General features: G+C 36.3%; 2 protein-coding genes across 2 annotated transcripts in view; one reads left to right on the top strand and one right to left on the bottom strand.

The window, feature by feature from the left end:
• The window catches only part of SUPT20H (suppressor of Ty 20 homolog (S. cerevisiae)), a 32,851-nt gene extending 8,833 nt beyond the window's left edge, over positions 1-24,018 (top strand). The window contains 19 exon segments of the mRNA XM_010191566.1: positions 147-250; positions 745-861; positions 990-1,043; positions 1,957-2,096; positions 3,372-3,528; positions 3,631-3,687; positions 4,717-4,788; positions 5,686-5,843; positions 8,036-8,068; positions 10,090-10,207; positions 12,218-12,326; positions 12,556-12,717; positions 14,434-14,746; positions 15,799-15,957; positions 18,311-18,362; positions 19,683-19,767; positions 19,770-19,805; positions 21,853-21,975; positions 23,468-24,018. Of these exon segments, the coding sequence (XP_010189868.1) occupies positions 147-250; positions 745-861; positions 990-1,043; positions 1,957-2,096; positions 3,372-3,528; positions 3,631-3,687; positions 4,717-4,788; positions 5,686-5,843; positions 8,036-8,068; positions 10,090-10,207; positions 12,218-12,326; positions 12,556-12,717; positions 14,434-14,746; positions 15,799-15,957; positions 18,311-18,362; positions 19,683-19,767; positions 19,770-19,805; positions 21,853-21,975; positions 23,468-23,568 (2,150 nt within the window). The 3' untranslated portion in view covers positions 23,569-24,018.
• The window catches only part of EXOSC8 (exosome component 8), a 10,553-nt gene continuing 6,665 nt past the window's right edge, over positions 23,941-27,828 (bottom strand). The window contains exons 9-11 of the mRNA XM_010191567.1: positions 26,880-27,000; positions 24,623-24,729; positions 23,941-24,159 (exon numbers count right to left, since the gene is read on the bottom strand). Of these exons, the coding sequence (XP_010189869.1) occupies positions 24,044-24,159; positions 24,623-24,729; positions 26,880-27,000 (344 nt within the window). The 3' untranslated portion in view covers positions 23,941-24,043. The remainder of the gene's footprint in view (positions 24,160-24,622; positions 24,730-26,879; positions 27,001-27,828) is intronic.

Genomic DNA, 27,828 nt, shown 5'->3' with positions numbered 1-27,828 from the left:
GATGTAGAAATGCAGAAAAGAATGCCTGTTTGAATAGGTTTCCGCTGGCCCTACTTTTTCCTGTGGCAAGCTTGTTTTAGATTTCTTTTTATTGAAGTTTGGATTTAAAAGGCAAAACAAAAGCAATATGTTTTGTTTAAATATAGATTCTGAGACCATTCGGCTGCCTTATGAGGAAGGAGAACTGCTTGAATATTTGGATGCAGAGGAGCTACCACCTATTTTGGTTGATCTTTTGGAAAAATCTCAGGTTTGAAAATTTTGTCCTCAAAAGAACTAATGTTTTGTACTCAGACCTTTGTTTTTTGAATCTTTCACATAGGTGATTCCAACCACAAGAAATAAAACACTTGTGTGTTTGGAACTATGTCACAGATTAATGTTTTCTTTTTATATAGGGGGAAAAAAATACTGGGGAGAAAGTGATAGAAGAGAGATTGCTATGGTTAAGGCTGCCAGACAACTTCTGTGACCTAACAAAATGTCCTTTGTTCTTTGTCATTATGAAATATGTCACATGGGATTTTCTTAAAACTACATTGCTGGCATATGAAAGCCCTACATTTGAAGCTTTTATTTTAGCTATGTCTAAACATGTAGTGAAGACCACTGGTCTGACCAAATTAGTGATTAGTTTTATTCATAGCATCACTGAATATTCTGTGATATATAAGACATCTCTTTGGAGCCAGGGACTGAGGCAGGTATTTGTTTATTTACAAGTTGCATTTTTGTTTCAACTAGGTTAATATTTTTCATTGTGGATGTGTCATAGCAGAAATACGTGACTATAGGCAGTCTGGTAACATGAAGTCTCCAACGTACCAAAGCAAGCACATTCTTTTGCGTCCTACAATGCAGGTAAGTGTTTTAAGTCATTCCACACTGTTATGGTAGTTCCTAAAATGAATATGAACTATGATTGAACTTATGTTAAGAAATCTTACTATTTAGTTGAAAGCTAATTGCCATTATGTCTTCTTCCTCAGACTTTAATTTGTGATGTTCATTCTATAACAAGTGACAACCACAAATGGACACAGGTGGGTTAGCAGTTATTTTAAAACTTTACAGTGATGCTGTAAATACACAATAAAATAAAATTAATTTAGATTATTTCTTTATTTGTTTGATAAACAAAACTGATTATATTTGTGATTAATTCAAACTGTCAGTTATGCACATACTGCTGCATGGTACATGCTCCACAGAGCTGCTCAATTAACTTGTTAATAGTATCTTCCCAGAAGATGCCATAGAAAACAATTGAATTAGCTAAAAATTTTGTAGAGTCAGACCTTAATTTTTTGATAATGCAGAATGACAGTATTGGAGTTGCTCTAACTAGTTTACTTTACTTCATTTATCTTCAACATACAGCTCCAGGACAGCAGTTGCGGTCTAATGACACAATTGAACCTCTAGCATCATTTTGTTATTGATACTGTTATGGTAAAGAGAATCCTACATAACTACAGTTGTTCAGTTATAGTTAGTTAAATGCTGAATAGCATTATGTACTCAATGTGCTTGTTTATATTTCAGATACAGAATCATGCTCAAATCCATTTCGAATTGGATTTGAAAGTCCCAGGTGAATCATCTTTATGGGAATGATTGCTAGTCCATCAATATAAGTCACTGATAGAAAATAGATTTCATTGCCACTAGGACTGTGTTTAAAACAAACAAAGAAAACACAAACAAAAAGCCACAGCATACCCCCTGCTTTTCAGAAGGATTTATTTCCCTGTTGGAAACCCCACCCAAAGCTCCGTAACTCATAATAATGGTTAATGATAGTTAACTGTTTGATATTTTCTTTTGTTGACTATCCACACACTTTTTTTTTTCAGTTTTCTTTAAGGTAATGTGCACATATGCATAGGTATGTATATCAACTTAGTGTAAAAGTCTTTGTATTTTTAGATTTATTTATAGCTGTGTATATTACAGGAGGACAAACTCCTACTTGAGAGCCAACTTATTTTGGCTACAGCAGAGCCTTTGTGTCTTGATCCTTCAATAGCAGTGACCTGTACTACAAACAGACTCCTGTACAACAAGCAGAAGATGAATACTCGCCCCATGAAACGGTATTTTTCAGTGTGAAACATGTTGAGACTACATTTGAAATTTTATGAAGTGTTTCAAAGAAAAATATAAGCAATGCTTTATGTGAAAATTTTTCTTCTCATGTAATATCTACTTAATATTTAGGAATATGAGAAACAGTCAAGAAATTGTATTATCTTAAGTGCTCAATATTGCTCTGTATTTCAGTTAGTAGATCTTGTAATGCTTATTTTTGTATATCAAAAGAATGTGTATGTATATTATTTTCTTAACATAATAACATTACATTGCTGTTTTGCTTTTGTCCTTTTTTGTGTAATTCAGATGTAAGCTGACTGGGTTTTGTAAGCCATTAGATGGCAGCTCAGTAATAGAAAATACATAAGTGGCTATCTTGTATATTGGTCTCTAGTTTGTTAAAAGCTGTGTACAAGTTTACACCTAAAATGAGGAAATCAAGGGAATTATTTGTGTGTTTGTTATTTAGGCTAAACAAAAGTGTAAGCTTATTAGAATCTTAGAAAACTTAAAAGTGATGTGGAATGCACCATATACAAAATGTTGAAATTGTTTCACTTTTGTGTGTAGTTGTTCGCTTTTTTCCCCACAGAAGGTTGAAATGGTTCACATTTTCTACTAAGAGTTGCATTCACTCTGTAGAATGAGAATGTGCTAATGGTCTGTCAGAATTACTGAAATGTTTAAAACTAGATTTGCATTGAAATACTGTGCTAATTTGGAACTAGTGGTAATGCCTAAAAAAGTACAAATAGTGAAATTGAGCAAGCTGTCTTTAAAATTAGAGCTTGGTGGTCAACAAACATTGAAGTAGTAAAATAGCAAAAGTGTTTAATGAAAGTCCAGAAGAGCATTAATGTACCAGTGGGTTTAGCATGAGACAAAGAATGGAGGGTAGTTACTGTGTTTATAGCTTTATGTAGTTACTTAAGCAGTACACAGATCTTTTGACAGAACTGAAATCTGTGATGATATACTAATATTTTAAACTTGGCAACTTTTCAGTTAGTTACTCATTTTGTCAGTGTACTTCAATTATACATTTCAAAAATAACCTCATTCTTAGTGCTGGAACACATGAAGAGAATACTAGTAGTTTTAAAAACATGAAAATAAGAGTTTGAGTTGTATGGTGTAATCCAGAATAGCAAATATAACAGTTCAAAACCTTTTAGTCTCAATGTAAGTAGCATTTCCCTGCATATTTTTGTTTGTATACAAGCAGCGGGGAATTTCATTTTGATGGTTTTACAAGTTTATCTGTCATTTTACCATAGGTGCTTCAAAAGGTACTCAAGGTCATCTCTGAACAGACAGCAGGAGGTCACTCACTATTCAACTCCACCTCAGCTCAGACTACTTGACTACTTACAGAAAAGAAAGGAGAGGAAAGGAGCCCAGCAGTATGACCTCAAAATTTCTAAAGCTGGAAATGTAAGTGTTCTGAGGCATAGGTGGCTATACTTATTACTTATTTAAATATTTATTAATTATTTAAAACATTTAACACATTAATATTGATTGTTCATCTTCCAGTGCGTGGATATGTGGAAACAGAACCCTTGCTACTTGACTGCACCTTCTGAAGTGGATGTAAGTTCATTTGTTACCATTAGCAACTGTTACCAATTGTATCAACCGTATTTTATGAAGAAATGACTGAAGAGTATCCGGTATCAAAGAATGACCTTTAAAAAGTAGCAGTGACTTTAATGTTTAACATTTTTTTGTTGTACTAGAAGGTATAAATACAAGCTAAACTACATCGGAATATATTGCAATTGTAACATGATAGTTTGAATTATAAACTATGCAAATACACCTTTAATATTGTTCATCTGTGGGTTCAATGCACACATGTCTATTTGAAGTTGATAATATAGGAAATACAAAAAGAAATGAGATAAGGAAATTATTTAAAAATTATTTAAAAATTAGTCACTTCTCAGCTTGGTAGAAATGACTCTTTTGACATGTTATGATAATATGGGACATAATATTTTCAGTAATTGAATTGTTTATATAGAGAATTCTAGCTGGAAATTTTTCTAATCATTGTGTGCATTTTTCTCTCTGGGCCATTCAGATTCTCAGTTTCTGGCACTGCCAAAACACATACCGCTAGCATACAAAAAGAGCTTGGTAAACTAGGCAAGATTGTAGTTTTGAACTTGTTAGGGCTGGCAGGACTGTGCATTACACCTGAAATGATGCTGTAAGTTTGTACGAACCTTCTCTCACATTGCATTTCAACAGTGTTGCACTAGACCTAATCAGAGTCTTTAGGAGTTACTGGTATTGTAAGATTTCTTAACCATTCCACACTGCAGGCAGTAATTTCAATCTATAGTCTTAAGCCCTGCTTCACATTTTAAGTTTAAGATAGCAAATATGGTGTAACAAAATGTAAAGTTCTGAAGGTTCTTCAGTTTACTTTTTCTGAATGCATTACATAAATGAGGAATGCTGTACAAAGTATCGAGCTATCCTTATCTGTTTCTTGCACTCACTTTTTAAGACCATCACAGTAGCCACTCTTAAAGATAAAAAGCTGTGCTAGAATGACTTCTCGCCCAGTATTACTATTGTTCTTTCTTTTCTGATATCTCTGTTTTCTTTAAGGTGGAAAAGTATGCCAAAGTGGAAAAGTCTATCAAGCCTGATGACTCACAACCGACTGTCTGGCCAGCACATGTAAGTAGTTCCGCCAAACTTCTCTGTTTTTAGTGAAAATGCCTCTTATTTCAATAAAAACAAAGTAATGTGAGAATTATCTTCCCTCCCCCAGTTTAATTCATTTTTCATGTATTCTATAGACACAGCAAGATTACCACAGATGCTTTTAATTTCATACAGTGCAGCACGCATGTGATCAGTCTTGTAACTTCCTCAGGTTTTCCAGAAAAACCAACTTAAATCTCCCAAGTAATGTGTACTGTTGCTGTATACTAAAGAAAGCATAGTAATTTATAGGGAACAGTACTCTGTTCAACAAATTGCTTTCTTTACACTGGTACCCAAAGCTTCTGGTAAAATCCAAATTTTAAATTTGGAAAGAGATTAAGTGATATTAAATACCTCTTACAAAAAGCTCTTTCTGCAATGCTTAAGTTGATCCTTAAGATTTTTGGCACAAATAACATGATTTGATAAGTAGTCATTTAACATAAGTAGCCATAAATGAATTCATTAATTCTTTGTAATTTTGGAGGCAAGATACTGTCTTTATTAACAGCATCTGTCATGATGTCTTTGTAGTTTCATATTAGCAAAAGGTAGTACTTCCCTGTAGAACTTATTCTCCATCTCCAACGTTTTTGTGGGAACATTTTGTTGCACTGTCATAATTTATATAAAACTCTTCCTATACATGTTTACGCAGTTTGCCTTTCCATATCTAACATGATTAAGATTTGCAATATTTTTGTATTTTTAAGAGATGATAAACTCTTTTTCCTCTAATCCCTTTAGATAACTTTTTCTCAAATCACCCCTTCTTATAGAGTGCTTCTTACTGTATTGTATAGAACTCGTATATTTTACTAGCTGTTATGACTTGTTAGGACTTATTTGGTTATTTTCTGCTTTTAGGAAATGAAAGATGATTATGTGTTTGAATGTGAAGTTGGTAATCAGCTTCAGAAAACAAAGCTGACCATTTTTCAGTCTCTTGGCAATCCCTTGTATTATGGTAAAATTCAGACACTCAAAGGTGATGATGAAAATGACAACCTATTAACTCCATCACAGTAAGTCACGTGTTGTTTTAAACAGAGCTCTGATCTGATAGATGAAGGAAGACAAACATTACTTACCATTTTCAGTCATAAAAATACTTCAGAGCAAGAAATCTGATTCAAGGGATTTGTTTCTTCTACGTTAAAGTTATATTGAAAAAAAAACAAACACCCAAACAAACAAAAAAACCACACCTAACACACTCAAATTGTGAAGACATGGTGAGACATTGCTAGCACTCTTTTTCAGTGTTACTTATTTTGATGTCAAAATTTGCCCGGTGCTGTGAAAACATAAGACTTGATTATATTATATTTACCCTTATGCAGAGAAATTTAGGCTAAATAAATGATGAAGAAAAACATAGCTCCTCAGAAGCTTTGTCATTTTGAATTGTTTTGAATCTGTTATTGTTGGCTGTGCTTCTACAAAGATTCCCTGGCTCTCCCTGCTGTGTGTACCAGATTCGTAAGGCAAGGAGAAGTGAGCCTGGGCAAACTTTAGTTCTGTTAGTGAAAGTTATTTTTATTGTCTAGTATGTAATTCCTATCATACTTACCCTTCTTAATACTCAGAATGGTTTATCTGTAGACTGAACTATTTAACATTTGTTTCCATACTGTTGTGGTTTAACCCCAGCCAGCAGCCAAGCACCACATACTCACTCACTCTCTCCTCCTTGGTGGGTTTTGGGAGAGAATCAGAAGAGTCAAAGAGAGAAAACCCATGGTTTGAGATAAAAGACAGTTTATAAGTAAAGCAAAAGCTGTGCACTAAAACAAATCAAAATAAGAAATTAATAGAATCATTTAGGTTGGAAAAGACCTTTAAAATCATGCAGTCCAACCATTAACCTAGCTGCCAAGTCTACCACTAAACCATGTCCCTGAATGCCACATCTACACATCTTTAAAATACCTTCAGAAATGACTCAGCCACTTCCCTGGGCAGCCTGTTCCAGTCCTTGATAACCCTCATTCACTACTTGCCATCAGCAGGCAGGTGTTCAGCCATCTTCAGGACAGCAGGGCTCATGCATAATGGTTACTTGGGAAAACAAAACACTGTGATTCTGACCGTCTCTGCACTTCCTTCTTCCCCCAGTTTTTTAGTGCTGAGCATGATGTCATATGGTATGGGGTATCCCTTTGGTCAGCTGGGGTCAGCTGTCTCAGTTGTGTCCCTTCCCTTCTTGTGCAACCCCAGCTTGCTCATTGGTGGGGTGGTGTGAGAAGCAGAAAAGGCCTTAACTCTGTGTAAGCACTGCTCAACAGTAACTAAAATATCCCTGTGTTATCAACACTGTTCTATTCACAAATCCAAAACATAGCCCTGTACATGCTATTTTGAAGAAAATTAAATCTATCCCAGCCCAAACCAGCATACATACTTGGTAGTGATTCTCCTGGAACAGCAGTGCTGGCTTACAGTTGTGTAATAAGTCTAGAAATTAAAAGGATTTATAGGTGCTAGATGCTTTTTTTTAAATCACTGCTCTAGTCTGATGTTTTTTAGACATTACCAATTGAAATTCATAAAAAATTTGGATACTTAATCATTAGAAAACTATGTCATATGAAGTGAAAGGTGCAGAAGACATTATTATCGTTCTGCTGTAAAATGAAACAATGCTTTTTTCTGAGCTAGAGAAACAAAGGAAAGGTCTGTGCCATAAAAAAAAATCACTGAAGTAAGTTTGCAAACCAAAGGTTGCAGGGTTTTGCAAGTTAGGGCTGTTTTTTGACATACCCACAGGACTCTTAAGTTTATATTTCAATGTGAGTATACTGATGTGTTGACTTAGGTGTAACTTTTTCCTTGTACTTTTTACAGTAGCAATTCTGTAGCAGTTACTTCCATTTTTTGAAAGTATAAAACACAAAGCTTCCGTATTCTACCTTTTGCTTTGTAGGTGCTGTGAAAACATAGGGCTTGATTATATTATGTTTAGCCTTTTACTCTTAGAGGAGACCATTTACTAGACCATAATAGACCATGTGTGTATATTGTATATATAGTTATGAAGCCAAGTTTGTATTTCAAATACTAAATAATACCCAGTCCATTAAACAGTATCTCTTGTATTTTCAGCAGGTCTGAAAAAAGAGCAACTCTGACATTTATTCGAAGTTTTTTGATTATAAAAACATATTCTTTTAGTCTAATTCACAACTGAAAATTTTTTATATATCTTACTTTTCAGGTTCCTTATTGGTTCAAAGACTGATGCTGAAAGGTAAATTGATATAGTATGTGCAAGCATTTGGCTTGATGTCAGATAATGAATTTTTTTCCTTTTTAAAAGCCATTATGACTGCTAATGTTATAGTTATGGATACAGATGTGGAACAGATGAGGAAAATAAGATCAATTAATCTTGATAACAAGAAGTAGGATATAGTGTGCAGTTTCTATATTTAACAGGCAAGGAAGAATAGAGGAAAGTAAATATGTGAATGCAGCTTGTCGCACTACCTAGATTTCAAGCATGTTCTTACAGTTATTATTCTTGATTACACAGGTAATATTAAAATTGTGAGAGCACTTAGCAGGAATTTCATCTTGACATTTTGCATGGTAAATTAGCAATCATGGAAATTGTTCATTTGAACTTAAGATGAAATCTAGGACTTTATCTGTGCAACTTATTTTTGTGTGTTGTGCATTATTTGATTCTACTTTCTTAGAGAAGCAAGTAACAAAACAGTTTTCCAGTGTATTTTAGTTGTAGAATGATAAGTAGTAGCAATTCTGGGATAACTGAGGCAGTAAAATAAGTACTTCAAGTGTTTCAGTGTGTATCGCATTAGGTACCTGTGTTTCTTTGTGCATATGAGCACAGAACCTTTAAAAATCAGTCTCTGTCAAAACCATTTGGTTTTTTCTGTCTTCATAGAACGCTTCAAGGTCATGTACATGCTATAGTTCTTAACTCCTCACCGTCATCTTATGTGCCTGGCAGGGCATTGAGTCCTTGATTTGGTCAAAAATCGGTAATAATGTTGTTTCAATAGATAATTTTTATCAAGAAACTCTTTAGTTATATTTGCTCCTTCCTCTGTGCTGATAGAGACTTTTGCTGTTTGTGCTGTAAGCTGAATTGGGGGATTGGTTGCTTGAAAACTAAAACAACAGTAATATAGGGGGCTAGTTTTAACTGGGATTGATTTCCAGATCATTTGCCGCTAGGTTGCACAAACCCTTCTATCAAAATAAGCAGCTGGGCTTCAGGGACTAGGACAGGAAGAAATAGTAAAAGAGGGAGGGAAGAACCACCTTTTTGAGTACAGGGTATTTTATTACTCCAATTCCACTCTAATTTTAAGGCAGTCTAAAACCCAGTTGCTGAAAAACGTACACTGCAGCCTTTCCTCTGCCATGTATCTTGGGGCCCTTGCTTATATCTGCATTAGTCACGTAGTAGCATATTGTATCAGTGCCATACCAAAATGAAGTGTAGTTCATCACATTTAGGTGTAAGCTGATGGAAATATTCCAGCAGCTCTTCATTGAGGTTTAGTATGCCAGAATATACATGACATGACAATTAACAGGTCTTCAGCTTAATTTTCAAGTTTGTGAGGTCACGTTGTATATTCTGCTGTATATTCTCTGAGAGATGTGGGATTTGATTTGGTAGAGCAGTATTTTAAACTTATTTGTCTCATGCTATTGATGCTTTAAATTTCTGGATACATCCTGGTTCGTTAGTATAGCTGTCCTGGTGTTCAAAGTAGAAAGAGTGATTGCTTTTCTGATTTTTGGATCTTCATTCAGTCTGAACCTCTTAGTTCATCCTTTGCTTTCAGAGCCCTCATCTGACATAGACCTCAAGTTAAGGGAGGGTTGACAGCTCCACAGGGAGCATAAGAAGAGGACACAGATTAATAAAAGATTCTGGACTTCTGTGGAGGGAATGGGATCCCCACTGACTGACATCCTGGAGACTATTCTGGCCACTGTTTTGCATATTCTTCCAAGAGAGTATTTCTTAAACAGGCTGTATTTTGCTTTAGGAAAAAAGGACAGTGATTAAAACAAAAGTTAAAATGGAATAAATCTAAGAAGAGAGCCCAGGAACATAACGTAGGAAGACGGATATATGAAGATATAGATATGTTTTATTTATGTGCATCTCTGTTTTATACAGATGTATGTAAAATATATATGACTGTAATATATACAATTGCGTTTACATATACATATCTATTTTAGACGTTCAACATTGTTTATCTTTTTATGTCCTTGTTGTTTCAGAGTGGTGAACCAGTATCAGGAGTTAGTACAAAGTGAAGCTAAATGCCCTGTGAAAATGTTTCATAATTCAAGTGGATCAGTCAACCTTAGTCATCTTTCTCCAGGGAAGGAAATGGAAGTGAGTATATAGAGCCCTACATTTATTTTATTTAAACTTGATTATTGAATTACTAGAGTAATTGTTGCTGTCCACATTTAAAAGTAATCTAAAAACTTCATTCTGAATGAATTCTTAAATGCTTTATTGTCACAATCATTCAGAATGAGTATATTGGAAAAGTTAGAGGAATACACTTTTGTTTTCAGGGTTCAAATGTTGTGCCTTTTATCCCTATCTTTTTTTTTTAAGCAGCTAGTTAGCTTCAAGGCTTTATTATAGCATTTTCCCCTGTTCAGATGAACTCCTTACAGAGCAGTATAGTAAAAAGCAGCTATGTTTTGTTTTACTTCACATAACAGTGAATATGGTAGCTGAACTTTTTTTTACCTTTAGAAATAATTAAAATTATTTTCTCTTTCCTTTTGAATAGGAAAACTTAAAAAAACCCAAACACACACCTTTAAAGTTCATGTTTGTATACATACATCCAGTAGAAATTCCTGCATTCCCAAATACTCATGCCTGCTGGCATTGCTTTGTGTTTTACTTAATTCTTCTGGCTTTCTTGGTCAGATTCAGTACTGTAGTGATGAGCTATATTTAGGCTCCAACTAGTAAATGAATTTTGTCTCTGTTGGGCTATTTTCTTTGCTACATTTTTGCCTTAAATACCTACTTTTAAACTGCAAACAACATTGCTCTTGAAAGAGGTAATTCTTGGTGTCAGGCAGGAGAGCATAGTGCAGATGCCAGCAGCTGGGGAAAGGAATATGAATGTTTTTATATGTGTATATACACATACAGGCATATGTGTACACGTGTGTGTGTGTGTGTGTGTATATTATAATCATAGAATAACTTAGGGTGGGAGGATACTTCTGGAAGTCATCTCATCTGGCTATCCATGCCCCCACTGAAAGCTGAACGAAAGTTACTCAGCTTACTGTATTTAATGATCTAGTCACTTTTTGAATTGAGCATTAGTCTTTCTTTTCAGAATTCAGAAAGCAGTCTTTAGCAGCAGAAGACAGAGGCAATCCTTAGAATTTTCCTTAAAAGATTCTTTTTTTTCTATAAGCAAGTGATTAGAAACGTGTAGAGAGAGTCTCCTATTACTGAGGATCAGCAGAAGCTCAGCTCTCCGAAAAGGTTGACCCTGTGCAATGCTGAATGCTCCAATTTGCTAATCCATGCACATCTAGTTTAGGCTCCAGCACTGAAATATTCCACTTGTTATATTGAGAGCCTCATTTTCTAGCTTCAGCAGTTCATGAACTGTATGTTTGTTTAGATGTTACTTTTATTTATGGGATACCTGCTTTACAGGTAAAAATACAGCTGTTTCACTGTTGAGTCTTTTGACAGTGTCTGCTATTGGAATTATGGATTTGGAGTCTGTTGTGGTTGACTGAGAGCTACAGACTTAATTAGCTGCGGTTAATTTATGTTCAGACAACCTGATAAGTAGGTTTTAAGAACAGGCAAGAACCTTTCCTCTGAAAAGATGAGTGAAGTTCTGATCCCACTGAAGTCAATGGGGAAAAAAAGTGTATTGATTTCTGTGCATTCAGGATTTTCCTGAATGTATTTAAATTCCTGCTTCCATCTGAGCCTGTTCTCTAAATCCATATTGTTGGAAATGGCAGATATATACAGATGGTGAATGAATGAAATGATGTAACTTTGAAAAAATTTTTAAAGTGCATCTGTCACTCTTGCATCTGTGAAAGTTGCTAAGAAGCATTTCAGAATTGCAGAGAAAAGTGAAACTTCATTTTTAAATTATTTTTTTTACTTGGTTGAAATTCTACCAACACTTGCAAGCTGCTTCTTGGTGTTAAGTATTTATTTAAAGAGAGCCAGTCATAGGTTGTTTTTAAAATAAAGAAAGGAAAATCTGAAATGTTTGAAGGGAATTTTGTTATAGTTTTGAGAAGTCTAATACAAATCAATTGAATTGTCTTTTCTGTTAAATATGTGAAAGCTCGCATTATTACTGTGGTAGTGTTAATTTCTCTTTCCTCCTAGCAGCCAGAAAGTATATCAGGCTCTGTTCAGTCTTCAGTATTGGGGAAAGGTGTAAAACACCGACCTCCTCCCATCAAATTACCTTCAAGTTCAGGAAGTAGCTCTTCAGGTAATTATTGATTCGGGCATCTCCTTTTTATGTGTTCTGCCTGTTGTAAAATGGCATGATATCTCCTTAGTAAAGATTTAATTTAAAAAAAAAATCAGTATCTTACCTGTGAAAAGAGCATAATTCTGTTGATTTCTGATTATATCATTCAGCAAATTCTATCCTAAAAAAAAATCCAAGTTAAAATGTACACACAGAACAATAATGTATTTTAATTATGCTTTTTCAGGTAATATTTTTTGTCCACAACAGTCAAGCGGCCATCTAAAGTCCCCAACTCCTCCTCCTCCTCCTTCTAAGCCTCCTGGTCTTTCTCGGAAACAATCTATGGATCTTAATCAAGTTAGCATGCTCTCTCCAGCTGCCATGTCTCCTGCCAGCTCTTCACAAAGTGAGTCACGACCTAAATTCTCCATTAAATCTTAGGCTTTTGCATAAATGCTTCCTGAGATAAACTGCTTACCCTGTGGAATGATGAAACTTAAGTGTACAGTGTACCCTAAATTGTATAAGTCGTGCAGCTTTAGGCAGGTCTCTTGTTCACTGTATGTATTTATGTTTATTGTAACTGTGTCCGTTTTTTCTGTATATATGTATGCACCCTCTGTGTATACGTTTTAATACATTTTATGCAATTAGTATGATCTCCTCATTTCTGAAAGGCTGGTAGATGATGTGATGAGATAAAATTCCAAAGTGTAGATTTTTTTCCTCCAGTGTAAAAACAGTATGTTAGATCAGTTTGCCTTTACATAATTTAAGCATCTGGTTTTTTAAATGTTTTAGGAGCTGGTGCAGTTGTATCTCTATGTATGTATATAATCTGATCAGTCCCAAGTTGGTGATACAATAAACGATAAGATGATTTTCTAAAACACTCCTACACTGTTTTACAAATCATTGCTGATTGCAAGTGTGGTGGTGATGTTGATGATGATAGCACCGTATTCTCAGGTGTTAAAATGTAAATTTCAATAATAAGTGACTTCCTAGTGCAAGTATTTTCATTAACACTGACAGGATCATTGTAATCGTAGCAATAGATCATAAACATTTTTTAAAATATGTATGCGTCTTGAGACATTTCACGAACAGACTTGTACCAAGAGAAATCGTAGCGACAGGTTTTCAGTTTTTTTATTAATAATTGTATACTGCACATTCCAGTATCCTGCACAGTATTATAATATGCTTTTTGCATTAAATAATTTAAAATCTGGATAGCTCAAAAGGTGTAACATTTCTGCCTGGTTTTGCACAAAGGAAAAAAAAACATAAAAGTTTTCTACTAACATATTTACTCAGTTTTTATGTTAGTGCTATGAATTGTGCGAATTCACTGCACACAGTTATTATTGAAGGCTCTGATCACAACAGCTGGACATTCTCATTTATTTCCTTTCTTTCTGCAGGACATGAAAACTAAAAAAAAAAAAATGAAAAAACCTTGGGGTGTGGTGGAAAACACCTTTGTTTTTCTGTTGATAAACCATACTTGCTGCATCCACAACAAATATAGATGCTATACGTGCTACATTTGAGCAGAAGGAATTACACAGTAACTTTTAAAGATGCAGTATTATCCTCTGGCTCTTAAATGTTAAAAAATGTTACTTGATCAAAATGTGATGACCACACAATTATTGAAATAGTGTATGTTCTTTGTTGAATCTGTTGTTTTCCATGATATGTTTTTGACATGATACTGTTATGCAGACAGTGCATATAGACTCTCTGTTTAACATTTTAGGACAAGAACATTAATTAGGGTAAAATGGTCACTAAGAAATGGTTTTATTTTGATCTAAGTATTTCTGAGTGGAGTTATGACTTAATATGCGATAAATTAGGGAAGGACTTAATGGAGGATACAAATTGATATATGGCTTTAGAAATTAAGCATGGAGAATGGGTTTTCTGTGTGATTATACTGCATCCTTAACAATGAGTGCGTTCTGCAACACTCGTGTCATGTAGAAGTTAACACTTGCAGTCTAAAAAAATGGAACAAATTGTCAGTGCTAAATAAGATTCCATTAACCTTATATACAAAAAAGGACTGGCCTTTTATAACAAACTAGTACTTTTTATTTTTCTCAATGAGCAGGGTCTGGAACTCCTAAACCATCTACTCCTACTCCAACCAACACCCCTTCATCGACCCCACACCCTCCTGATGCTCAGAGCTCAACTCCTATTACCCCTTCTGCCACCCCTACTCCCCAAGATTCAGGCTTCACCCCTCAGCCCACTTTGTTAACCCCCTATGCTCAGCAGCAAATGTCTCTGAGCAAGGCACTGCCTGTAATGACCATTCCTCTTTCCACCATGGTAACATCCATTACTACAGGAACAGCCTCCACCCAGGTCATGGCAAACCCTGCAGGACTTAACTTCATCAATGTAGTGGGCTCCGTGTGGTAAGTTCTTTGTTATGATGGTTTCGGAATTTGTGTTGGGTGGGTTGGTTATTGGGATGGTGGAGTGGGGAGGATAGGAGTGGTACAGGACTGTCCAGCACCCATTAGGATAGATATTTTTCAGAATCTGCAGTAGAAAAAGATCATTAGCTTTATAATTTTCAAGCAAAGAGCCAATAGAAGCTGTTCGTATTTCTCAAATATAACAAATAGTGTATGAAGAAAATTGTGCTTTCGGCTTTTTTGATTAATTTCATAAGGCTTAACCTCAATTTCAGTGGTTTCTGAGGTTTTGCTCTTTAAGTTTGAAAAATGTTTTTATTATTTGGAGGGGAAATATCATATGCAGACCACTCAGTGAAAAATGGAAAAATATTTGGTATTAAAGTGCCTATGAATGGAAGGTTGTATGTAGACTACAAGAAAACAACAAATCTGTTTTCTAACAGTTTAATCAAACATTGAGGTTAAACACTCTTTGATCCTTAAAACTCATTTTGTGCTTTAAAAAAAAATAATGCCTCTGTCAAGAATAGATTCTGTGGTATAACATGAACTGCTTTTTAGGGTAAATTAAATTCTGTGATCAATGTAAGATGGTCAGTGTAGGATACATAGTATGCATCAATGCAAATATCAGACACTTGAATTACTCATCCAAGGTGTTCAGCAGTTGATCACTGTTGATTAATTGGAAATATCTTTTTTTTTAATAGTGGAAAAAACCCACAAACCTGTTCCTTAACTTTTGTTATGATAGTACAGCCTTTTTGAAGACTGTTGATCTTTCAGTATTTCTAGAGTAAAAGAACTACTTGTTTTATTTTCCATTGATTATCTCAGAGAAAAAAAATTGTCTATGCCAAGAATATGGCTTTACGTATTTGTTATACCGTAGGCATAATGATTTTTTTAAGCTGCCTTGATGCTTTATCCATAATCCCATTTACAGCAAACAATTTGTTTACCTGTCATGAGACAGGGCAAAAATTTAGTTACTCAGATTTGCTTGTACCACTTGGATTTGATGTGTTGTCTTTCCTCTTCTACAGTGGAGCACAGACACTGATGAGTGGTTCAAACCCTATGTTGGGGTGCAACACTGGTGCCATAACCCCTGCAGGTATAAATCTGAGTGGCATTTTACCATCAGGAGGTCTGGTACCAAGTGCGCTGCCTGCTGCAATGCAGTCTGCCTCTCAAGCAGGTTAGTGTGAATAAGCTGAAAAGCTACCCTTCAGATAGGGACAGTGTGAAAACATATTGAGAGAATAACGAATGACAGTGGCCATTGTGTGAATAGATTTGTGTGATAGCTGGAGCTCGGGAACAGCATGCGTATTTTTCCATTGAAAGGGACAGGCCATGTTTATCATTGTTTAAATTTGAGGAGCTAAGCTGAAGAGACATACTCTAAACCTGGCTTGTTTAGTATGCTTTGTAGAAAGCTTGAGAGAAACTCCAAATTCCAATGCAGTTTTGATAATGCTGACTGCCAGAAAAAAAGGCATGACTGACCTTAGAGGCCTCCCTTTATAAATGTGTGGAGCTTTTTATTCTGTCACCGATACTGCTTTATTCTAGTAGGATAATCAATTCCTTATTGCCTTCAAATATGACTATATAATCTGTATCCCTCAATATTACCTAAAGTAGCATGTAAACTTTCAGTTTATTTTTTCTGAAAAAAATAAGACCAAATAAAACCCCAGTATATGATTATGGAAGCAGAAGTTTAAAAGAGACTTGAAGATATCCATCCCTTACACTGTGGCAGAGTCAAATCTGTCTAAACCATACTGAACCAATGCTTGTCTAAACTGTCTTTAAGTACCTTCACTACGGAAGATTCTGTTCTCCCTTGGTAGCTGTCTGGAGTAGTTCATTGCCTGAACAAAATGTTTGCTTCTAATTGCAATGAATCTCCTTAATTACAAATTTAAATTATTTTTTTTCTCCTGTTCTTCACAGACATGAAAAACAGTTTTTCACCTTTTCTCTTACCTTCTAAGTATCAAACATGCTGTCATGTCCCACATTTGTCTTTTTCTGATAGGTTGTAGTTTTCAAACCTTTCATAATCCTGTCACTCTCTTCTAGACTGTCCAATTTGCTTACATCCTTCTTAAAATGCAATAACCAAAACTGGGCATAAGCATGAGCTTGGCTGATTTACCACTGTGGAGTACAGCAGAATAAATGCATCTCATCTCTTTCACAACATTCCTGTTAACATTTCCCTAAATGAGGTCTGCCTATTTTTTATTTGTATTTTTCACAACAGCGTTACAGTAACCTAAGAATGGCTTTACTGGATTAGGCCAAAAATCTGCCTAGTACATATTCTGTCATTGACAGTTGTCATTAGAGGTTGCTTAAGAGAGTTTAAGACCAGGCAAAAGTGTGAAGTGAAACATCCCTTGTAAACAACTGTAGCTCTTCTGGCAATCTACAGCTTTTGAGACTTTCTCAGATGAAAACTATCCGTGTGGATCTTTGAGCTTAATATCCCGTGCTAGACTTCTAGTGTGTGGATTTATCTGATTTTTGAACCCATTTATATTTTTTGCATCTATGGCATATTGTGACAGTGATATTTATAAATGTGAACTGTGTGCAGAGGTTCTTTTGTGTGTTCTGTGGTTTGTGATATGGATGGTTTGGATATGTTTGTGACTTGCTGTAACTTCTCATCCTTTCTTGCTGTATAGACACAACGCTAGTTACTCACAATTTTGTACTTGTTCATTTGTCTTTTTTTAATTCAGTGTTACTGATTTTTGGACCCTTACTTTGGTTCACCAGGAAGACTTCTAATTCTGTCCTTTCAAGCACTATCAACCTCTACCAGTTTGGTGTCACAGGTGTTTACGTGCTATGCTGTCAGCCACATAACAGATGGGGTTACTGAGCTGAGCTAGGTCGGTGGCAGACCTCTGGAGGTTCAGAGGGACAGCAGTTGTATCCATTTTATATCTAACTCATAGCTTACTACATATACATCTTTTCTTTAGCGTAGCTTTGAAGAGTGCCATGTGAAATAATGCCAAAAGCTCTGCAAGTCAGATACATCTTGCTAGAAGCCCTTGAGGGGGTGGGCGGCTGCTAAGATGTTGGGTGGGATTGTTTTCTGTTAATGACTGAGAAACTGAGAGCTCATTACTTCATTGAGCCCTTGGACATTTCTGGATTTACTGTGCAAACAGTAAAACCGTTCAAAGCCAGAAGAAGAATCACTGAAGAATAACTGCTACGATATTCTCCACATTCACCTTTGTGGAAATGCATTAACAGGTTTATAGATTATGGGGTACAGTGTTTAGTAGCAATACAGATTTCTTGCCATTTGGTCAGCTCTCTTTAGCTTTGAATCTGGATAACTATGAACTTATCAACATTATGAAAAATGCAGCATTGTATTAAGCATAAAATTTAAACTTGCCAGTTTTCCAGCTTCCAAATGTTTAGAAATTATCCCAGCAGAAAGATGTATTAATTGCAAGACAAATATATAATTAAGTAAAGACTTCCTACTAATAAAAAGATGTTTTCTTTAACAGGCAGCCCCTTTGGTTTGAAAAATGCATCAAATCTTCGGCCTTTAAATCTTCTACAGGTAATTTATATACTTGGATGCAATAATATTTCTTAATTTTCTTTAGGCACATGTTAGTGCTGCTAACTTCATTGCCCCCCACAAGTCTTTGAAGCCAGTTGATCAGACAAACTGTATTTGCTATAACTGCAAATTTTAATTGCTAATTTAAAATGCTTAGAACAAGAGAAAAACCTACTTCCATAAAGAACCACGTGAAAATTATATTCTTATCTCACAGCAAAGCAGCTAGTTCTCAGTAAGGATATAAAAATGCTGACATAGGAGTTCAAGAGATTTATCCTAAAATGCAATCTTCTGTTTTTGGATTTTGCCTAAGCTTTTGTTCCTTACACATACAAGGCTTGAAAGCTGACCTGAACATGCACAGGTAGGTACAGAAATAGCTTTAAAGAGCTTCTGGTATTGGAAATGGAAGTTCATGTAAGGTAGGGAGTTTAGAGGGCCTGTAAATGTTTTCTTTCCACTAAACCCTACATACAAGTACAAACATGAGCAAAAGTTGTTCATTGTGTCAGAGCTCTATTTTAAAGAACAGAGGGAGCATCTGTGGAACTGAGTGGAGTTCCTGGATCTTGAAGTCAGCCTAAAGTTGCAGGTGCAGAATTGCAGAGTTAGTGTTCCACAGACTTTGCACCATACTTCAAGAAACTAATACCAGTGAAAGATCAGCTGTAGCTTTGCTACTTCCTCTTCTCACTCCTGTACACACTCCAGAAACATGGAAAACGGCAGGCACAGGGGGCAGTTATGCCAGAGTAGAGCTCTTGTATAATTGAGTGCTTGTATTTGTGTGATTCCACACTGATGTACATACTTTCAAGCTACCTCTGCCACTTATATAAGCCAAGAATAATTTGGCTAAAATCAGTACAATTAAAGCTAGGGTAAAGGACAGGATTCAAGACTGTTTAACTTTTTTTTTTTTTTACATCAGACCTTGCAGCTTGTTCATTGGAAGCATCTGTTAAAATTCAGTGGAGTATTCTGAAAGTGTAAATAATACACAGTGCTTTCAAAGACTAGCCTCTGCAGTTCCAGTATCTGTACAATCTCTACTGTTTTAATTAGAATAATAAAAATAATTTTTCCTGTGAAAATATCTTGCTATAATTTAATGTAGGTTTGTTTTCTGAGCGTAAGACTTTTTCACAAACAGCAGCAGTTGTAAACTGATTCATTTTAAAGGACTTTTCTGAAAACAAAACAAAAAACCAGTCCTCTGAGGAGTGTGTCATTATCAATGTCATGTTCATCCTAGGACAGTGTGAAACTCAGCAGTTGGATTGAATTATGCCTGTTGTTTTTAGTCTTCAGCAGCTTCGAGGTGGTTCACTTATTTTTAACCCACTCCAGCATCAACAGCAGCAGCAGTCATCACAGTTTGCTTCACAGCAACAGTCTCAGCAGCCTGTCAACCTCAGCAACAGGGAGAACAGATGTGTGCTAACAGCCCTCAGTCTGGGGTGCATGGATGTAATAGTTTCTCCTCCCCATCTCCACAAGTAAATGAGCCCTTACACAACAGATCTGAGGAAAGTCTTCCTCCAAAACCTTCTCAGACTGCAAAGACTGCAGTGGCTTTGTTGCTATGGCTGGAGCTGGGTTATACTCCTTTATTTTTATCATGTATAGAAGAGCTATAACAAAACCTAACTTCGGCATAAAGAGAGACAGCCCACTCTATAAGTGGTGCAAAATCAGCTTCGTGTTGCCCTAAGCTGGGACGTAGCTTACCGTAGCTAGCAGATACATCGGATGAACAGAGAAGGAGCACGATCAGAATCACTGCAGAGTCACTAGAACTTTTTTCTTGTGCTGCTGTGAGTTGGCTTACGATCCTCACTGCTGTAGTTCAACGGAATTGTTCTCTCTGCACCAGAGAAAGTATCAGTTGGCTTTAAAGCTGTAATCTTAAGACACACTACTGCTGCCTGTAATTAGTGTTAAAGGCTTTAATCACTGAAGAAGTCTAAAGTCTTGATAGAGACCAATGTGTCTGTTCTCAAAATGACGAACTTTGAGTGGTTGGTTCTACCTGTGTCTAAAAATCTTACCACCACTAATGCAGCAATTTGGGAAAATGAGCTGCTCTGCTTTTGTGATCTTTTGTCTTCCCAGACATGCAAGACTTTTGTTTATCAAATACCTTCTACTAGATACTCAGTTTGTCATAATAATTTTGCTTTTGCTACTGTAGACTGTTCATAAATAAGATGCTTCTTTCAAATGTTTTTTATGGTGTATTATCTCCTGTGTCACTGGCTTTGTTCTGAAATGTGGGACGGTTTAGTGGGAAACCTTCAGATTTGTTCTCAGAATCCAAATGTCAGTTACTTGTTGAATTACTAAACAAAAAAAATCATCCAAGTTCATACTATTGGGTTTTATTTTCTAGACACTGAACTTCAAGGGCACTTACAAAAAGCCTGATGTAAGCCTAGTCCTTGTGGCAGAGGTTCTTCTGGAGGAAATCAGTCTCTCTGCATTGGCTGACTTGCCCTGAGGAACTTATGTCTTACTGCACATTAGAGTAAGACTAGGGTCATTAGCTAAAATGAGGTATTACGAATACTATGATACCTTTTACTAAGGACAAGAAACCTTAGGAAAAAACCTAAGCCCAAAAAGACTTAACAGTTTTCTATGCTGCCAATAGAATATATACATTCTCATTTCAAACTGCAGCTTTTCCCCCAAATGTTGGCTCTATGACTTTGTACATCTGTCTTAGCCATCTTCACTGGGATGGTGATGTCTTCTTAATATGCAGTCTTTTGGTCAAGTTTACCTAGATCTCGGTGGCATTATTTCATATGGTTATTCTAAAGAAGCATTGCAACTCCTGGAAATGCACCAGCTCAAAAGTCTTGCAGTTCGCTTAAACTGCATATATAATACTTTAATTCCCTACTTTGTGAAGCCATGCATAATTTAAGTTCTAGAGGTCATAATTCAGTACCCTTTGACTGCAGTAGCCACTAGATCAGACTCCAGTAATTCCATTTGAGTGATTACTGTGAGAACTGCTCTATTCTGAAAATAAAATCTTAAAAGCAGGGATTGTACTTGTTACGAATGTGAGGAGTGTGTGACACAACATGAGCACATGAATGTAAGTTTCAGACTTTTTACATTTTGGTTGATTGGGACCTTTGCACATGGTGTCCCCTGAAGACTTTGGGGTTGAGAGTGGGACAGGAAATGTTGTAAGGTTACAACCATAAACTGTAGTCTCTGCTGACTGTGAGGAAATTGACCACTACATGAGGCTTCTGCTGGGTAACGGGCATAATACCACTTCTGCTGAAGCAGAGCTGTTCTGGGGCGTTCAACGTCTGTCATTTGATAGTGACTACATTATAGCCTGTATCTACATGCACTGGAAGATGTAGAATTAAATGGTTTTAAATGGCACTTCAAAAGTTTGCCTTCACACTGGCTTTATTTACTTATTTATTGATACCAAAGTTTGGTAATAAGGATCAAGCTTTTCATTTTTGCTAGGGGTCTGACCAAGGTCCATCCAATCAAGATCAGGCATTATCTGCCCAACAAGCTGCTGTAATTAACCTGACTGGAGTAGGGAATTTTATGCAACCTCAAGCCACAGGTACGTGCTTGCTGAGTCTCCTTTTGTATTAAAGTGTGTATCTTGATAAATTCACGCTGAAATGAAGTTTGGTCCTTAAGTCTTAATGTTAGATCACAACAATTTACTATTTATTATCAGCACATTAATTATACATTAAATACTTAGCTTTCAAAGCATGCACTTTTCTGCTTTGTTTGGCAGCTAAGTGTAGTAAATTGTTAATGTCACATGAAAATAAGTCACACTTGATACAAAAATACCTTCAAGCCAGACTTCATTGAGGAATGTTTCTTTAATTGTGTGCTTAACATCCAGTATGAGAAACCTCTTTGTGTCTCCACAAGAACTTCATAATCTAATTATGTTCTAACTAACAGAGTATGTATATCATATATACTTTATTCTGTGCTGTTTCTGATTTGACTTTGAAACTAATTCTGTTGATCCCCCTTTTCTGTTACTCTCTATTCTGATGTCTTCCTTCCCTGACCCCTACCAGCTCAACCTGACCTCTTTGACCTGCCTGCTTTCCCCTTCTCCTTTCTTAGTGTTGTCTCAGCTTGGCTCTGCCGTGAACAGACCTGGGCAAAGCCTTCCTCAGCAGAGACTCCAGCTCTCTTCTGCCTTACAACAGCAACAACAACAAGCCTTGCAGCAGCAGCAGCAACAGATACAAGTAATCCAGCAACTTCACTCTGACTGTTTAAAAAATAAAATTAAAAAAAAACTTTAAAAATACAATTCTCAGCTCCAAAACCAAAAATCTTGTCCCTTTTTATTGTTTTTTTAAACTAATGTCTTCATCTTCTTGCAAACAAAAAAAAACCAACCATCAATTTTGGCAAACTGTATAATGACACATCTGAAATCTGTGGTTCTCTCAGCTTGGAGCACTGAATTTATTTTTATTCATTTAAGACATCCACCTTCCTGATTTGCCAACATTCAAGGAGTGCTTGTGGCACATACCTAAATAAGCTCTACCAGGTGCCTGTAGATTTCAAAACAGGATGAATGTAAGCACCTGCCAGTTCAAGTGTAGCACTGCTACAGTCAGTACATGGAAGCAACAGCTCTGGCAAAGCATTCCTTCAGCATTCTGTCATGAGAATATTTTAATTTATTTTTTTAGCAGTCTCCTCTTTGTGATACACGTAGCAAATACAATGCATACACTGAGAAGGGATTAAAGATGTACTGTGTAACCCAAACATTCACTGAAGTTGCTGAGTTACTGCAGTTACTGCAATGGAGAAAAAGGGCAAAGAAACAAAGCCACGCGAGTACACATGTGAAACATCAGCTGTGCCCTCAGCAGGCTTCTGTGCCACTGGTGCTGCTTGACTGTACTCACTGCCCCAGTATGGTGTATTCCTTTTGTCAACCTGGTGCTTCCTCGTTTCTTTTCATTGTATTTCCCCCCCCCTTTCCTTTCATTCTTCCTGATGCGAAACACAGCTTTATAGTCAACACTAACAAACTTTTTTCTCCCTCTTCTCCTTCACGGCAGCAGTTGCGATTCTTGCAGCATCAAATGGCTATGGCAGCAGCAGCAGCACAAGCAGCTCACCTGCGTCATCAGCAGCGTTCAGGCAGCCTCTCAAAAAGTAAAAGGAAAAGAGGCACACCAGCCCCTCCAAAATCCTGAGACTTGCCTTTTTTTTTCCCCACCCTCTCCCCATCTAAATAAAAATTTCAGAGGGGATTTTTTTTCTTTCATATTAAAAAGGAGAAAGCTTAAAAACAAATCAATGTTTTATATTACTGATGGAAAATGAACTTTTGATGTTACACTGAAATAAACTGTTTTTTGGAAGCCAGCCCTACAGAACTTAAGAGATTTCATCTGTAAAGCAGCTAGGGTCTGGTTTCCTGAAGTCACTAAATTTTTTAACAGAACATTTTATCTTGTATTTTTTACCAGTTGGCAGCATTGTATATAGTATAAGGGTGAAAAACATTTTAGAAGAAAAAGGAACTTTGTAAATGTAGTATTGGTATTTGTTTATTTAGTATAAAAGGTTTGTGAACACCGTAAAAAATACAATTTTTACAAATCCATTTTTGAAAAGATCTCTCCTTTTGTTCACTTGGGCTTTATACTTTGTATTACTTTGTCTATTAGCTTCTTTACTTCTTTATGTCTTGTAATTGCTCTGGTGATACAGTCCTGAAGCTTGGCTCCTGTAAGAGGACTTCCACCTAAAAAGTAAAGAGAACAATTTTATTTTCTACTTACACTTCAGTTAAGTATCTCTAAATGTGTTTCCCAAATGAGGGTACTATGTAATACTGTAATTCTCATGACCAACAACTTTCACCTGGGGAGCACACACCTTCCTTAACTCTAGCCTCGGGCAAAGAAGACAGAAACAAACTGGAAGTATAACAGGAGACATGTTCAAAATCTGTCCTTTGCTCTATGTAGGTAAAGCTGTGATTTCTTTTTGAACTTAGAATAGACTATTTCAACTGGAAGGGACATACAACCTCAGTTGTGCCACCTTTTTCAAAATTAATTTCAAGAGCAAGTCATTTAATAAGTACTCAAATAGCCTGTTATCATAAAGCACCCACATTTTAGGAAGAAAAGCTGGTACATAACATGGAAGTCAAGAAAAGATTGTCATCTCCATAGGTTCTTCTGTAATAAACTTGAAAGTACCTGGTTTATGCACAGAACACAGTTTGCCTTCATCATCAGTTACAACAGTGACTGTTCCAGTTGCTAAGTCTTCTTCCTCAGCAGTTGGATCCACAATGAGTAATGCACTTGTGAAAGAAAAACAAAAGATTGATGTACTAGGTTCCTTAAGGCAGCCAAAATAAACTGTCATACATATGATGCAGATTATAAGAGATTAAATACTGTTCTTTTTAACCGTTTAATAACTTAAAAATAGAGCAAGCTAATGGACAAAAAGAGCATCTAAACTATACAAGCCAACTTTGGCCAAGAAAAACTTGAACAACCACCGTTCAGCTTTAGTTTATTTAAAATATGATTTTAAAAAAATCACCACCATTACAAACATTTGACTGAAATACAAGGCATCATAACAGGAAAGACTTTAGCTGAAGTCTTCATGAAGCCTCAGTTTACACTGTTAAACTGACACTCAGAATTGATGTCATCAAACTCAGTTTAGCAGCTGGAGTACACCTATGCCAAGTAATGTTTATGACAAGTTGGGGGGGGGAGGGGGGCAGGGAGAAGTCAGTAGCAAGGCTGTAGGAGCCAAGTACACAAAACAAATGGAAGGGTAACAGAATTTTTCAATTGGAACTAACATGCAGTGCATAATTAAAGATTTTCTGGGTAATATAAAATTTCACCAGTAGTTGAGATTGCCATTTAATAGCAATAGCATAATGAAAACATGAGTCTCTAGCTACTCAAAACCACTGCTTTATTAATTCTACCCACATGCCCTGTGCAGGACTGGCCCATTGCATGACACAGGGACCCAGCACACACAGAGTCTGATGCATCAGACTTACTATTTATGTACAGGCTGACCCCCCAGGAGCCAGCTGTGGAGCTGCACAGTGCTCTCAACCAGCATCCTCACCCATGGCCATGCTATCCAGTAACAGAGAAGTTTTATTTATTCATGGAGAGCTTTTACACAGAAGGAAAACGTCTCTGGAAGCCACAGTATGTAAAGCGTATTATTTAGAGGGCTGTGTCAACAGCCATAAACTAATAAACCAGAATTTTAAAAAAAACAACCCAACCCACACAACAGGCACACACAGCCACGCACCCCCTCAATACTTAGTTTTAGGAGTGAAAGGGAGACTCAAGTAACTTGTCTGTTTCAGTGAAGGGAACAAAGCCCAACAGACTGCCACTGAAAGCTTGCTTCCAAAGGCAACTTTTTTGTCTACTGGTAAGTATGTATGATTTGTGTGCAGATGATACCCTACTGACAACTGCCTGCCTATCATGCTATCCAAACTCTCAATTTCAGCCTACATCAAACTTCAGACCCACAAGAACTGGTATTAAAGCAGTTAACAGCAGCACTTTAAAGTACTGATAACTTTCTGCTTTGATTCATTTTGGTAATCACTTGGTCAATATTTGAGTTTTGTGCTCCCTCGACCCCACCTTATAGTTGAATGAAAGGGCCTATTAATCATTTCTGCAAATACAGATTACCACGCCATAAACCCCTGACATCTCCAAATACACCTAAATCTTAACTCAGACCCACAGTGAGCATTATCATATCTCTCATCTTCTACTTCTCAAATGGGTACCACCATAAATAACTGCACTTCTTATGAACAGCAGCAGAACACGTACTTAACATACATGGACTAATGAAGAGCCAGTAAATAATTTCAGGTGAGGAGTCTTGTTATCAGATGTGATAATTTTGAATTCTTATAATCAGATTCTTTACCTAGATGAACAATGGCTTAAGAGTGCTGGTCATGTCATCTTGGGTAATTATGTTTTCAGATATCCAGAGGTCCTGTTGTTCTAATGACTGTTACTTCTTCCTCTGTTGACTAAATCCTTGGTATAAGCTGCTCAAAAACTACCATCTTTTGTATCAGTTATTTACATAGGCTTCTAAAACATCGATTGCATTGCTAACATTCTTTCATCTCAAAGATTCTGCAAAAACAAAACCCAATTCCTATTCCCATACTTTTAAGCATATCTTTTAGGCTGGGAACCAGTTCTGCTTTAAGACACAGGGAAAAGTCAGACAGACATAGTTTTGTTCTGCATACTCATTGGTTATCATAGAGCTGCAGGTCAGTTCAACCAGAGTGGCCCGAGACTGCACATTCCTCACCAGCAGAAGTGCCCAAGAGGTGCAGAAACATCACTGGTAGCATCCTCTGTCTTTCACTTCTTTTACATACAGTTGTTTTCATAAGTACGAAATAATTAAAGAGCTTACTCATCAAAGATAGCAAATGATGTGGCAACTGGATGCTTTCTGATAATCAAAGGATTCTTCTGTTTTAAATTAACTTCTGATAAACCAGTTTCTTCATTTATTGTAACTGATGGCAGTTGTACTGAAAAGATGAAAAAAATTACAATGGTATAATATTAAACACTGCTGATTTTAGTAGGCCTAGTGATTTAAAGACTATTGAAATATTTAAGCTGTTCTTTTACCATATTAATAGGCCACTGAAAACAGATCAGAACAGACTTGGCTACATTACTGCTGTTTGGTACAAAAATTTTACTCCATTTGAGTAAAGCATTTAGCTCAGAACTACCCATCTGAGAAAGTATTCTCAAGGTAACATTCTTCCTTACACACAGGCATTTTCAGCTTCCAAAATGCCATACAATTACAATACCTTTAGAGTCATACTTAACAAAAACTACTTTTCCTTAAAAAAGCCTACTGGACATAGTCCATACTAGACTATGAGACCACATGTCCATACTGGACATAGTAGGACTCAGGGCTATCTGATCTTCAGTAACTCTTGCTCTGACAACCCATACGGTGCTGGAGACGAGCAAAGTAGCTACAGGAATTCAATGGCAAGCAATTCAGTTAGAAAACGATGCCTTGCTGTAAGCTTCCCTTTACATTGCCTCCTACACATATTCCTCCTAGGAATATTCTGTTGTGACAAATAAGCAAAGCCCCCCAACAACTTATTCTGCTTACACAAAATACAGGAACAAGGTAAGACCCTGATCTAGTTGTTAATAACCACTGCTGAAAGACCCACATCTGACACAGAACAACAGGTAACAGAAAAGCTTTTAGTCTTACAAGAGAGCAATAATATAGCAACATACAAGAAGATCCTACTCCTGAGGTGTTACACATCTATGGCATCCACACCACCATTTCCACTTTGTGTTTTAGTAATTTAGCA

The sequence above is a fragment of the Mesitornis unicolor genome, unplaced genomic scaffold (assembly GCF_000695765.1).
Source record: "Mesitornis unicolor isolate BGI_N332 unplaced genomic scaffold, ASM69576v1 scaffold35349, whole genome shotgun sequence".
NCBI classification, from domain to species: Eukaryota; Metazoa; Chordata; class Aves; order Mesitornithiformes; family Mesitornithidae; genus Mesitornis; species Mesitornis unicolor.
The sequence above is the reverse complement of the archived record's forward strand: the minus strand, read 5'-3'. Positions and strand labels throughout refer to the sequence as shown.